General features: G+C 46.3%; 1 protein-coding gene across 5 annotated transcripts in view; it reads left to right on the top strand.

The window, feature by feature from the left end:
* Window positions 1-13,804, top strand: part of Slc39a14 (solute carrier family 39 member 14) — a 47,845-nt gene that overhangs the window by 19,235 nt on the left and 14,806 nt on the right. For 3 of the 5 annotated variants that reach the window (XM_034498204.2, XM_076930775.1, XM_076930774.1), the window contains 2 exons: window positions 8,139-8,213; window positions 13,065-13,343. In XM_034498204.2, the coding sequence (XP_034354095.1) occupies window positions 13,080-13,343 (264 nt within the window). In that variant the 5' untranslated portion in view covers window positions 8,139-8,213; window positions 13,065-13,079. Of the gene's footprint in view, window positions 1-125; window positions 283-8,138; window positions 8,214-13,064; window positions 13,344-13,804 lie in introns of all 5 variants that reach the window. The other 2 variants (XM_076930776.1, XM_076930777.1) reach the window with 2 other exon arrangements.

Genomic DNA, 13,804 nt, shown 5'->3' on the forward strand with positions numbered 1-13,804 from the left:
TAGATGGCTCATTGCATGTGCAACTGTTTTGTGGGAAGAGGCTGGGCCTTCTCTTCTTCAGGATAGACCTGAGGACATCTGTTTTGCTGGAATGGTTCCCTGACAGGGATATCTTTATGCCACAGCTACCAGATGCCCGAGTAGCAACCCTTTGCAGCATAGTTCAGCAACAGGATCTTTGGAATGGGCCCTGGGAGCTCAGCCTGTTTCTCAATCTCCTCCAGTGTGTCTCCAGGCTACTTAATATCCTGCGTGGAATCTCTGTTGGCTCCGTTTGACCAGGTAAACCTTGAGCTACACATTAGTCTTGGCCTCACTGTACTGGTGAGTTCCTTGTATGGAGCTTACTCTCCCAGTTCTGTGAGGGAAGATTCCTGGTGTGTTTGAATCTTGGGGATTTACATTATTCTTGGTAACTGGCAGGAAGTGGCATTTCTTGAATGAATGAACTCTTGGACTAAGGTAGATTTTGGTTGCCGTTGCTTTTTCTTTCTTATTTTCTGAGGTAATCTCATGTAGCCCAGACTTGCTATACAGCTGAGGTTGCACGTGGATTCATTTTTCTTCTCTTCTGGGAGCCGGTAGATGCTGGGCAGGAACTGGGTTTTAGGTTTGGTAGGTATAAGCTAGCTTTTAGTTTATTTAACATAAGTGAAGTACCCAGAGTGATGGTGCCTACCCATAATCCTAGTCCTTAGTAGGAGGATTGTCGTGAGTTCAAGTCTAGCCTGGCCTACATGTTCAGTACTAGGCCTTTGAGGATTACATAGCAAAATCCATTCTGGAAATAAGAGACAAGACAAATGTGTTTGTACATTTGTGCTGGTGTGTGTGTGTGTGTGTGTGTGTGTGTATGTGTGTCTGCCTGCGTGTGAATTTACAATAAGAGAATAGTTTAAAGGAAGGAACAATAGATGATCCTACCAGGTGGCTTTACATGGCCTGTGGGGACAGCTGCCGACGTAGAATGTCTGTAGAAGGAATTGTTGGTCTGTGGGGCTATGTAGACTTTCGTAACATAGGAAGTTAAACTTCTCATCTTTGATCAGAAATTCTTTGCACGTGGCCCCTTATGGGTTCAGCACTGTGCCAAGCTTTCTTTGTGCCAGACAAAGGGATACTAGAGGACCCTCTTTGCCTTTTAGGAATAAAAATCTAGTTAATCAGGCTTGTTGGAATACCAAGAAATTTAGTATTCAAACTAGTTGGGGAGCTCAGAGTGATACGTGACTCCTGGAAGAGAATGCAGTGGAGATGCCTGTGAGAAAAAGCGTTTATGGTGGAGTTACCAGTCCTCCTGGCTTTTTTTTTTATTTGACTCTGAATGACAAGCTGGAAACATTTGCTTAAGCAGTGATGTAAGCAACGGGTGTGAGCGAGCGCCACATTGCTCAGGCCCCTGGGACACTGGTCTGGCAAACAGTGGTGAACTTAGAGGGACAACAGGCCACACTTTTGCAATCTGGGAAATGTTGAGAGATGAGAACAGGGACAGCTCTAGCCAGGCTTTCGTGGGAAGAGCTGGCTGCCTGCCGTGGACCACTTCCCTGTCTTTCCCAGCCTGAAGACATTTTGGAAGTTCTGGCCCAGATTCCTGATAGGCTCTGAGCCCTGAAGTATGCATTTCTCCCCACTTGCCTGGTTCCAACCTTGGGCTTGGCTGTCATTAAACTCATTCCAGGCCCAGCTTGGGGCTATATAAGCCTTCCTGGTCAGTTTATGCTGGCTGCCGAGGCCCTTATCACCGGTCTTTGGCCTTATAATATCCTTTCCCTTGTGCTGACACACATGGTGGGGGAGATCAGCAGATATCTGTGTGGTGAGCTCCAGGCTTCTGGTTCTGATTCTGTTTCCTGCTTCTGGGTTACCATTGACCTTTTTTCCTTTTTAATGGTGTTCCATTCTTCCTGTTTCATCAACCTGAGATTTCTTGGGGTAAATGAGTGGGCCCCTGTCCCTCCTCCTGTGCTGTCTGGAAGTTGCCCATCCTGGGTGGCCTTTGGCATGCCATAATAGCTTGAGGCTCAGGTTCTGGAACAGGAACTAGGAAAACTGTAAAGTGGGTGGGGTGGGGGATAGAATAATACAACCCTTGAATGCCTGGAGCCTAGAACAAGGCTGTACTCAAGCTGTGAGTGAAGGAAGGCCAAGGATAACTTGTTTTGGGTGGGTATGGCCTCTGGACCATGCTCATTCAATGAATGGGTAGGCACTGAGGTGGAATAGTTAATCTCTTTTTGCTAGTTTCTAACAGAATTTCCCTTTGTGGCCTAGGCTGCCCTTGAATTTGAAGTAATCCTCCGGCCTCAGCTTTAGGAGGGCTGAGATTACAGGAGTGCACTCCCTCAGTAACCACCACCCCTTCCCTTTCCTTTTTTTGTGGTTGGGGGTTCAGTCCTAGAAACTACATTCTTGGCCTTTTAGGGGGTGTGTTGGGGGAGGCAGAGCCTGTTTGGGGGAAGTGGAGGTGAGACAGGATCTCTTGTAGCCCAAGCTAGCCTCTATGTATGATATAAGGCTGGCCTGAACTCCTGACGATCCGACCTCTGCCTCCCAAATGCTTGGAATTACAGGCATGTACCACTTTACACTGTGCCCTACTACAGGGTCCTACTATGGTGTTTAGGTTGTCTTTGAACTTACTCTGTAGCCCAAGCAGGGCCTGAACTGAAGATCCTCCTGCCTCTGGCCACTTGAGTAGCTGGGATCCATCACAGATCTGCACCACCATAGCTCTCCTTGAAGCTCTCTGGACTCCAGAGGCAGTATTTACCTGAATACCTGCTTTGAGGCTGCTGATTGGGCTGGGGTTGTAGCCTATTGGTAGGTAGAACATTTGCTTAGCATATATGAGGTCCTCAGCTCCACAAAGGGAGATGGAGAAAAGAATAATTACTAGCTTTCTAATTTTGGATACGGAGACTTACACAGGTGACTGTATCATTGTTAGTTTGACTGTAAATATGGAAGATATTATAATGAAATGTTTATGGAAGAACTCTTGTGCTCAGCTGTGTCAGTGGTTGTTTCTGTAGGGGTCTAGGTGTTTCCTTTTGGTTTGGTTTGGTTTTAGTTTTTTGAGACAAGGTTTCTCTTTGTAGAGCTAGCTGTCCTGGAACTTACTCTGTAGATACTAGGCTGGCTTCAAACGTATAGACACTTACCCACCTCTGCCTCCTAAGTGTGCCACCAATGCTCAATGGGTTTTAGGTTTTGTGCTATAATTAAGAAAGTTTGGGCTGGGATGTAGCTCAGTTGGCAGAGTGCTTGCCTCATATGCCCAGGGCTCTAGGTTTGATCCCCAGAATTGCATAAACTGGTGAATCTCAGCACTCATAAGGCAGAGGCAGGAACATCAAGAGTTCAAGGTCAGCCTCAGCTACATATAAAATGGAGGGCAGCTTAGACTACATGAGACTGTAGTAGACTTCTTCAAGGAAGGGAGGGAGGGAGGAAGAAGTTGGTGATGCTGAGTGCCTGTCTTTCCTAACCTTGCTGTATTCCCACATCATCACAAACTGGGGTTGATCAATCGATAAGCAGAACAAAGCGAGTCGACTCCAGGCCTCAGGATATCTATCCTTTTTCTGGGTTATGGTGGTGCATGCTTTTACTCCCAGCATTGGGAGGAAGAGGCAGTCAAATCTCTGTGAGCTGAATACCAGCCTGGTCTACAGAGTGAATTCCAGGACAGCCAGGGGCCGAGTAGAGAGAGACCCTGATTCAAAAAACAAGCAGCAAACAAAATATACATCTCCAGTATTCCAAAGATTCTTCCAGGCCTCATCAGGCAGAAATGGACATTGAGAAAATAGATGTGAATACTCCGGTGGAAAAGGTTTGAAATTCTTTAGCTGTAACAGAAGAAAAAGAAACTGCAGTAAACTAAAGGGAATTACTAAGTGTTAAAGACGTATGTTCCTTGCAAGAGATAATTCTCTACCCAGCAACGGTAAGTGCTTGTGAGTCGTCTGTAATTACTCGTTTTAATTTTAGACAGTGCCTGTTGACTCTTGCTCTATTTCAGAGGAGGACATTTGCCTTCTCACACTGTCCTAGTCTCCTCTCTCCCACACCACAGTTATGCTAATTACATTATTGGAATGTCTACTTTTTAAAAAAGGATTTCTTCTAGCCATGGTTTCTTCTGCCTTTGTAAATGTTCTCTCTTTTAAAAAAATTTTTAATTTTACTATTTTTGTGTGTAGATGACTGTGTATCACAGATCATGTTCGGCAGTCAGAGGGCAGAGTTTTCCTTTTACTTTGTTTTGAGGCAGGGTCTCTCAGCTCTGTACATTGGGTGCTCTGGCCCACAAGCTGCTAGTTGATTCTCCTGTCTCAGCCTCTGTCTTGATGTGCAAAGGCTGGGATTGCAGATGGACCCCACTATAACCAACTTCTTTCCAAAAAAAATTTTTTTTAAGATTTATTTATATTTTATGTTTCTGAGTGTCTTGCCTGTGTGGGTGTGTACCAGATGAGTGTGAGGTGCCCGTGGAGACCAGAGAAGACCTGAGGATGCCACAAATCCCCAGGAACTGGAGTTACAGATGGTTGTGAGCCATCATGTGGGTATTGGGAATAGAACCCCAGGTCCTCTATAAGCATAACAAGTGCTCTTAACTAAAGCTCTCTCTCTAGCCCCAACAAACAACTTTTTACATATGCTCTGGGACTAAGGTCATCACAGCAGGCTGGTGGGCCAGCACCCTGGCTGTCTTATCTTACTTGCTCCCCAAACTCTTATTTGCACCACTCCCAAACTCTCTTTATTTGTGTGTGTGTGTGTGTGTGTGTGTGTGTGAGAGAGAGAGAGAGAGAGAGAGAGAGAGAGAGAACTACATTTCATTGTGAAGTCATTTGTCATTTTATTCCCTGGCAAAGGGATTTCTTTTATGCTTGGGAATCTCTACTTGTTAATGAGATCTTGGCAAGGGATAATACTCTTTTATTTATTTATTTATTTATTTATTTATTTATTTATTTATTTTAATTTCTAGGAATTGAACCCAGGACCTCACACTTTTGCTAGGCAAGCACTTACTGCTAAATTCTATCCCCGATTTTTTTTTTTTTTTTTTTAAATTTTGAAATAGGCTCTCACTAAATTGACCAAATCAACCTTGAACACACTTTGTAGGCCCATAGGCTTTGCCTTGAATTCATAATCCTCCTGCCTCAGTCTCCTGAGTAGTTGGGATTACAAGCCTGGACTTCAAGGCTCAACAAGGAATAATGTTTTTTTTTTTTTTTTTTTTTTTTTTTTTTCCCTCCAGAAAGGGTCTCCTGGTGCCCATACTGGCCTCAAACTCACTGTATAGTTAAGACAAGCCTCAAACTCCTAATCTTCTTGTTTTTTTTATAAAACTTTTCGAGTGCTGGGATTAAAGGTTGTACCACCAGGCCTTTCTGTCGGAGTAGTGTGTCCATTCCTGTTCATTTTCTGATGCTAAATGTTGCTATAAAGGAGAAGAGAGGAGTGTGATGAACTCCCAAGTAAAAAGTTTTAGTCAGGCGTGGTGGTGTACTTCTGTACACCACTCTTGGGGGGCTGAGGCAAGTCAGGAGGACCATAAATTTCAAGTTGGCCTGAGTTTACAACGAGTCAGCTAACCAACCTTACAGTAGTTTTGGCAGTTCAGTTTTGACGTTTATGGAAACTCAAGAATGATGTGAAGACCTGGAATCTTGTACCTTAGATTAGAACTCTTAGGCTCAGAACATAGAATTAAACCAACGCTGGCAAGGAAACCTTGCGAGCGATATGGTTTGCAGCCTTATGCCACAAGATGGTAGCCCATAGGAAAGAAAGAACTGACCCTTAACCAAGTTCCCTCCCTCCAGAATGTCGGAGTTCTGGTCAAGAGTATGCTGAGATGGGACCTTCAAGACTGTGCCTTCCTCCATCTTAAAGATGTATTTTATATTTCTGTGTATTTATCTGTGTGAATTTATATGCACCATGTGTGTGTAAGAGCCTGTGGGGGCCAGAAGGATGCATTGGATTTTCTGGCACTGGAGTTACAGATGATTGTGGGCACTGGAGACCCGGCTTTTCCTCCCACTTACAAGCTTCCTTTGATGGCATTTCTGGTCTGAGTTACTGACAGAACTGGGTTCTCTGACCACTGTAATCTCCTAGTGCCTAGGTGGTGCTGTTTGGTTCCTCTCTTTCGGTTCCTTTGTTGTTCGTTATCTCCATTTTGCACGTGTGTGTCCTGTGTATTTGTACGCATGTCTGTGTGTGTACATGTGAGTGAATGTGCATGTGCAGGAGTATATTTGGAACCCAGAGGTCAATGTTGGGCTTCTTCCTTAATGGTTCCTTGCCTTAGTCTTTGATGCAGAGTTTCCTTCTGAACCTGGAGTTTACATAGCTGGCCAGCAAGCCCCAGGAATCCTCTTGGTTCCATCTTTCCAGTGCTGACAATACAAGTACTGACCTCCATAGCTGGCTCCTACATGGGCACTGGGGACTGAGTTATTGTACTCTCCCCCCATGAGCAAGCCTGAGAGACCTTGGTTGCCACAGCAAGGTCAAGTGACGGGATCTAGGTGGAGTTACCCACCTTGGCTGCCCAGAACACAGCAGAACTGCCCCTGGGCTTGCCTTGAGACATCTCTGGCCATGACCTGGAACTGACTATGGATTATCCCACCCATCTGAAACCAGGAGGGGTTGTGGGTTGGGTCTTCCCCTTTAAATTGAGAGCTGAACATTAAAGCTTTGGGCCTTGATCAGAGAACTTTGTCTTGGCCTCAACTCTTCTCGCCCTCCTTCCCCCTTCATTCCCAGCTCCCCTTTCAGGTGAATCCAGTTGACTTGTGGCCGCGGGCGGCTACAAGTTATCCCCCCAGGCCCTGTTTTATGGTTTGTTTCTTTTTGGTTTTGTTTGTTTTATAGATAGAGTTTAATTATTGAGACTAGGCTGGCCCAGAACTCATGTCTCCCATCCTTGCTTCAGCCTCCCAAGTGCTGTATTCTGGCGGGCTACTGTTCTGGCCATGAGCAGAACTATTTTCCTTGGATCCTGTGATGCTGGTATACATGGCTTTGCCTGTGTTTGCCTAATTAATGTTCTGTTTTCCCCAAACATAGAAAAACAGCGTCCTTCTTTCCCCCAGGTGGGCTGATTTGATGCCCATTTGCCACAGGCATGCAGAGGGTGTTCAGAGCTGTGCTCTGGGTCTGGAGAATGGGGGTGTAGCAGGGATGTGGCTCCGTCCCCTGTTCTGGGATTTTTGTGAATGATTCCTGTAGTGCTGGCATGGTTCAGTCTGCTATGTTGTAGAGTACCTCCCATTTCTATTGGAAGGGAATGGAATACTGAGTCTCCTGGGACTGGCAGTTATCTCCTGGGTCAGTGGATGCGTGGGTGTGGGTGGGTGTAGGTGTGTGTGGGGTGTGTTGAGAGTCCTTCTGCTGGAGTGAGACGCAGCTATCCTCCCCATCTCTCACACAGAGCTTCCCCATAACCTTCTATTGGAAAGGACAAAGAATTGGTGGCAGTTTGTCTCTTGCTGGGCTTGGGGCCTTGGTGGGAAATGGCCTAGTTTTGCTCAGCTCATCATTTGGGTTGTCTCGGTGGGGGCTGCATGAGGAGCAGCTTTCTTTTTTGTCATGGTCAAGGCAGTTGGGACTCTGTGTCCTTAGGCAACCGCTTGGATTGTAGTGAAGTCAGAGACTGTCAGGAGAGGTCAATTGGGGCAGCCATCTTAAAACCAGTTCTAGCTAGCCCTCCTGAAATGGAAGTTCTGGCCCTTCAGGCATCCTGTCCTCAAAGATAAAGAAGATTAGGTGAGGTTGAAATTTAGCTTGGTCACCTAGGAAGTATTCCATGTGACAAGGGAGAAGGGTCTTAAAGTACACATCTCAGTGGCCTCAGAAACACTCTTACCTTGGCCAGGTTTGTCTTGGACCCCGTGTGAGTGTATCTGCCAGTATGTCTGTTGTTTGTTTGTTTGTTTTTATGGCAGTGCTCAGAGGAACCTGGGTAGAGAGTAGTAGGCTAGGCCAGTCCAAGTTCCTATTCTACTTGGTAATCAGCTTCTTGACGGGACCTCATGGCAAGTTACCCCCTAGCTACCATTACCTCAAAGAAAAAACTCAGTGCTTTGCTTCTTTCTCTTGGTTAGGTGGAGAAAAAAACCGGAGCCGGATAAACACTGCAGAAAAGTGTGCCAACAGAGCTAGCAGAACCACATCTGTAGGTAGGTGCTTCTGGACCCGATGAGGGGGTGACAGCCAGCAGGATTCCAGCTCAGCCTGAGGATGGCAGGGGGCCAGTCACAGTACTCCAGGATTCCAGGATGAATGTCATATTGCCCCCTGAGGCTTGGGTCTAGTGCTTAGAGACAGACCTGAGGCTTTAGAATAACTTACTTTTGACCCTGGGCCCAGTGGTCCGAGGGGCGGGGGTAACTCTGGCAGCTCCTTAATGGGCAGGGCCTGGACTGAGTAGCCACACACCAGAGCCAGAGCCTTGTCTGACTAGCACTTCAGGCTCAGCTCCCTGGGAGGACGACAGTTGCTCCTATACACCACTGAGGGAGGAACTCTGGTAAGACCTGTGTGTGTGTTTTCTCTGCCTTTCTTTATTTCTTACAAGGACTCTTGAGTTTTGTTGTTATTTGCTTGCTTGTTTGTGGGTTGTGGGTTGTTTGCTGGGTAGTGTCTGCCTGCCCTGCCTGCCCGTGTGTGCTCTCTTGAGTCTTCCTGTGTAGCCCTGGCTGACCTGGAACTCAGTTGTGTGGATCCAATAGCAATCATCCTGCCTCTGCCTCCCAAGTGCTTAGATTACAAATATGAGCCACAGTGTCTGGCTAACTTCAAAGGGTCTTTTATAAACACACCCCCCCCCCCGCCCCCAAGAATAACTTACAGTTAAGAAACAAACAAACAAACAAACAAACAAACAAACAAAAAACAAATCTCTGCTGGAGCAGAACTCGTCCTGCACACTTACCAGGGTCATTGAGTTTGTAGTGCCCTCAGCAGTTCCGAGACCTCCAGGGCAAGGATTCCTAACCGCCCCAGCTCCCTTACTCTTCTGTGAGATGAACTCAAGGGCTGGGCCAGGTGACAAAGCTCTGCTCACTGGGTTTTCTGTCAGCAGGGACTGGCTAGCACTTCAGAGCCCACCACCACCACACCCTATCTTTGTAAAGCCCAAAGCAGAGTTTTCTAGAGGAGCTGGCAGCCATGTGGCAGGGTGGGAGGAAAGACGTTTCCTAGAGAAGCACAGGTAGCCCCGGGCTTGTGTTATGGCACAGCCAGAAGGGAACAGTTCTCTAATGTTCCAGGCTTTTTTTAATGTTTGAGGCTGCCCTCAAAGCCATGTGAGGGCTCAAAGGTCTCTAGGCCCCCCATAGAACCAACCCATCATAATTGCCAGCCTCTAAATGCCCACCCAGGGAGAGCTGCCAAAGTAAAATCAGCCACAGTGCCCATGGGAAGGGCTTTTGTTTCCTTTTCATAGTATTTTGAAGGTGCTGAAGGGAAATTTGAGAAGGATATGTGATGTAGGAATGGTGCTTTGTTCTAGGATTCCCTGTAAGACAGCCTGGCCGCCACAGCACCCTTAGCTGCCCCACCTCCCAGATCTTCAGGGTATCCCTAGCCTGGATATAGAGTCCCCACTGGCGCTGACAGAAATTGGCAGATCTCTGTGCAGAGGCCTACAGAGTTAGTTCTGGGGTTCTCCACAGCATCCAGGGTACATGTTTTCTGTCTTCATGCTGGGCCCATGGTGGATGCCAGGACTTAGATGTCATTCAGACCAGACTTCAGTTCATAAAAAATTCATTGAGAGCTGCCTTGAGATCTCATGTCTTGGCCTCCAGATTCCAGCTTCCTTATCTATTAAGTAGGTGTGTATACCTTTCGCAGATTCTTTGTAAGGGAACAATGAATGAATGCCAGGAACAATGAATGAATGAATGAATGAATGAATGCAAGAATGCAAGATCTGCCTTTGGAAAAGACTGACACTCAGCATCTCTCCTTAACTAAATATACTTAGACCTCTGCCCCTTAGTCATCCATCATTCTCATTGAGGTAAACAGACAGCTTGCAATTGGCTGGCTGGATAGCCAACTTATCACCCTCCCTCCCTTCCCCTCCCTCTGTCCCTCCCTCCCTCTCTCTTTCTATCTCCTTTCCTCTCTCCCTCCAGCCCTCCCTCCCTCCCTTTATTTTCTTTTTTGAGACAGGGTCTCACAGTAGCCCAGCCTTGAACTCACTGAGTAGCCAAGGCGGACCTTAACCCCTCATCTTGCTTTCATCTCCCAAGTTCTGAGAATATGGGCAGGTGCTTCCATGCCAGGGAAACTACTTCCTTTGAACAGTGGGTTTCAGTGTAATTTTTGCCCAAGATCCATTCCACAAAGCATAGATTAATCTGGTTCTTGGTGATGATTCCAGAGTATTGATTTGCAAAATAACAATTTTGAAGACTGCCTTTTTGCCCTGTCTGGTCCTTCCAGTTGTGTAGCTGAAAGTATATTCAATTGAAGAGCAGCCCTAAAATTAATTAATTAATTTATAAGAGGGTCTTACTATGTAGCCCCAGCTGGCCTGGAATTTGCAAAGTAGACCAGACTGGCCTTGAAATCAGAGAAACCCATCTGCTTCTGCCTCCTGAGTGAAGAATGACATTTTTCATCCCCCGCTTTTGTGCCCCATATATGGAATCATAAAGTTGGTGTGTTGTGGCTTATATGGCTGACAGGGTGCAGGAGTTGAGCCTTAGTTGAATGCAAAGACAGTTACAGGTTCTTAGGACAGTCTGTTAACAGCTTTGTGCTTGGGCTGAAAGTCAAACTTTGGAAAGCAATCTCGTCTTTGAATGATTATAGCCATATTTTCAGATTTTTGTTCTCTGGCTGATTAGCTTTTGTTTTTCTCTTTTTTCATTCTAGGCCTTTTTCTCTTTTCTTTTTCTTTTCTTCTCTTATCTCTTTGTTGTTGTTGTTATATTTGTTTTGAGTACTATCTGCTGTAGCTATACTGGAACTCACTATATAGACTAGGCTGGCCTCAAACTCACAGAGATCCATCTCTGCCTCCCAAGGGATTAAAGGCTCGTACCACCATGCCTAGGCCAGTGTTAGGGATCACATCTGGGGCTTTTGTACTCTATGACTGAGCAGTAGTCCCTAGCCTTTTTTTCAAGGGAGTGTCATTTTCTTTCCTTCCTTCCCAGCACCCCCACACCTCCCTTTCCTCACTATATAGCACAGACCAGTCTCATTTTGAGTACCTCAATTCAGGTAATGAGAAGCTAGGACCTCCCCATCACTTTGGTTGCTAAATTCTGACAGCCGTCCCCTGAGATGGGTATTGAATTTACAAATGAGAAAATGGATGTAGTTAAGACAGTCCAACTTGCCCAGTGCCTTTCTCTCTAGTAAGCAGTGGAGTGGAAGTTGAAGCCCTGTGTTTGATGCTAATGGCTATGCCATGGTAGGCTGCCCTGGATCGACCTGAGATGTTTCCCACTAAGTAGCTTACTCAAGATCACATTGTCTGTAAGCAGCGGGAGCAGGCAGGGGTCAGTAGGGCCTGTTTCTTGGCCATGGGGATGCTGTGTTATTCTGGACAGGTGGAGTAGTGTGTGCTGAGGCCTCTGGTGCTGGAGCGCCTCCTTGTGCCTGCTGGTGTCACTAATTAGGTTATAATTGTACTAAGAGAAGCGAGTGAGAGTGTGGCAGGAAAATCAAAGCTAGCTCTCATTCTTCTTTGTCTTCTCAGTTCTTAACTGTGTTATATAATCCTGTTTCCAAATTGGACATTATAGCCACACCTTTCTCTTACATCTGCACAACAGTCCATGAAATTGATAAGATTTAGTTGACCACAGCACGTTTCTGTCTGTGGCCTTTTTTAAAAGTGTTTTTTTTTTTTTTTTTAAACTTAATTTTCTAGGTGTAAATGTTTCAGTTCTGAAATCCATGTGCCTAATCTATTTTTATCTTATCTGGATGTCCTACCTGACTAACCTACCTTGACTGATTTGAGGTGAATCTGAGATATTATTAATCCATGGTTATTTCAGTATTCTGTAAGGCCTTTTTGCTTAAAACCATATCCTCATCGCTGCCTTTAATTACCTGTTTGTGTCTGCTTTGGATGGGAATGGGCCTCTTAACTGTACAGCCAGTGCAGGTCAACCTCCTCTGCCCATTGTTTCTTTTGTTTTTCTTCTTTTTAAGGCCTCTTAGTAGGGGCTGGACAGATGGCCCAGTGGTGCAGAGCACCCAGGTTTGATTCCTAGTACCCACATAGTGCCTCACAAGTGTCCAGAACTCCAGTTTCAGACAACCTCAGTTCTCTGGTTGCTGAGAATACCTAGGAATGCATGTGGTACATAGACATAGGAGCAGCCAAAACACACATACGCATAAAATAATAATAATGCATTTTTATTAGCATAATAAAACCCATTACACATAGTATTGGTTTCATTAAGACGTGTGTGAGTGTGTGTATCATGTATTCTGATCTTATTCATTCACTCTCCAGTACCCTCTTGTCTCATTCCTACTGATTCCCCTCTCTTCCCATGGGGGGTGGAGGGAGTGTGTGTGTGTGTGTGTGTGTGTGTGTTAGGATTAGTTTTGACGCAGTGAGTTTCTGTAGGGTTTCTTACATGTTTCCTGGCACAGGCTTACCAACCCTACTTAGGTGGAACAGGTCCCTACATAGCCCAAGCTCGATGTGTGGCTGAAATTGGCCTTGAATTCCTAATCCTCCTGCCTCTTCCTCCTAGGTGTTAGGGGGCATGTGCCCTAGTGCCCAGCAAGTCCTAGGTGTTAGGGGGCATGTGCCCCAGTGCCCAGCAAGTCCTTTTCCTTGTTGTCTTACCCCTTTGGAAGGAGGATTCCACTAAAGTCAAGTAGAGTATGTAGAGACAGAGTCTTAAGTCAGATCTTGATGCTCATCCACTCAGAGCCCGAGGGGAGGGGAGCCCTTGCCCTTGGCATGGGGGCGGTGAGTTGGCATTTACTTGAGTGTTGGGGGAGAGATAGAGACCTTGCCTTCACCTAGCTTTGTGTTCTAGGTATACGTGGTCACCATGAAGCGGCTGCACCCAGCTCTCCCTAGCTGCCTCCTATTGGTGCTGTTTGGTATATGGAGAACTGCCCCCCAGACTCATGCCTCATCTGCTAGCCTGCCGCCCCTCAGTGCCACCTCCTTCCTTGAAGATCTCATGAGCCGCTATGGAAAGAATGACAGCCTTACTCTTACACAGCTGAAGTCCCTGCTCGACCACCTACATGTGGGAGTGGGCCGGGATAATGTTTCTCAGCCCAAGGAAGAACACAGGAACCTCTCCACGGTAAGGCTCCTCTCCATCAATACCAATGGACACAAAGTGGCCCAGCAGCTTGGTCAGAGGAGGCAGATAGTCTGGTGGCAGTCGGCTTCCATCTCCATTGGGGCCAGCACATTCTGCATCTCCAGTGAGGCGTCCCAATTACCCTCATGGTGTTTTGTGGTCTTACAAAGGATTAAGAAGAGGGTCCTCAGTCCCCAGACAGTTTTGCAGGTGCACCTGGGTCACTGCTGGTGAGCCATGGCTCTCAGGACAGTACGTCCAGTAGAGTTTACTGTTCTCACACCATGCCAGATGCTCCTCATAATCCCCTCAGATGCAGGAAGAATTGTTTTTCTGGTTTCACAGGGGTTCCTGGGGTAGGGGCCAAGACTCTAGTCTCAGGGTTTTGTTAGTTCAGTCTCTAGTCTCATCTAAAATGTTCTTCCATATCTTCTCAGCTACTCGAGTCTGGGGCTGTTTGT

This window comes from Arvicanthis niloticus, chromosome 3 (genome assembly GCF_011762505.2).
Source record: "Arvicanthis niloticus isolate mArvNil1 chromosome 3, mArvNil1.pat.X, whole genome shotgun sequence".
NCBI classification, from domain to species: domain Eukaryota; kingdom Metazoa; phylum Chordata; class Mammalia; order Rodentia; family Muridae; genus Arvicanthis; species Arvicanthis niloticus.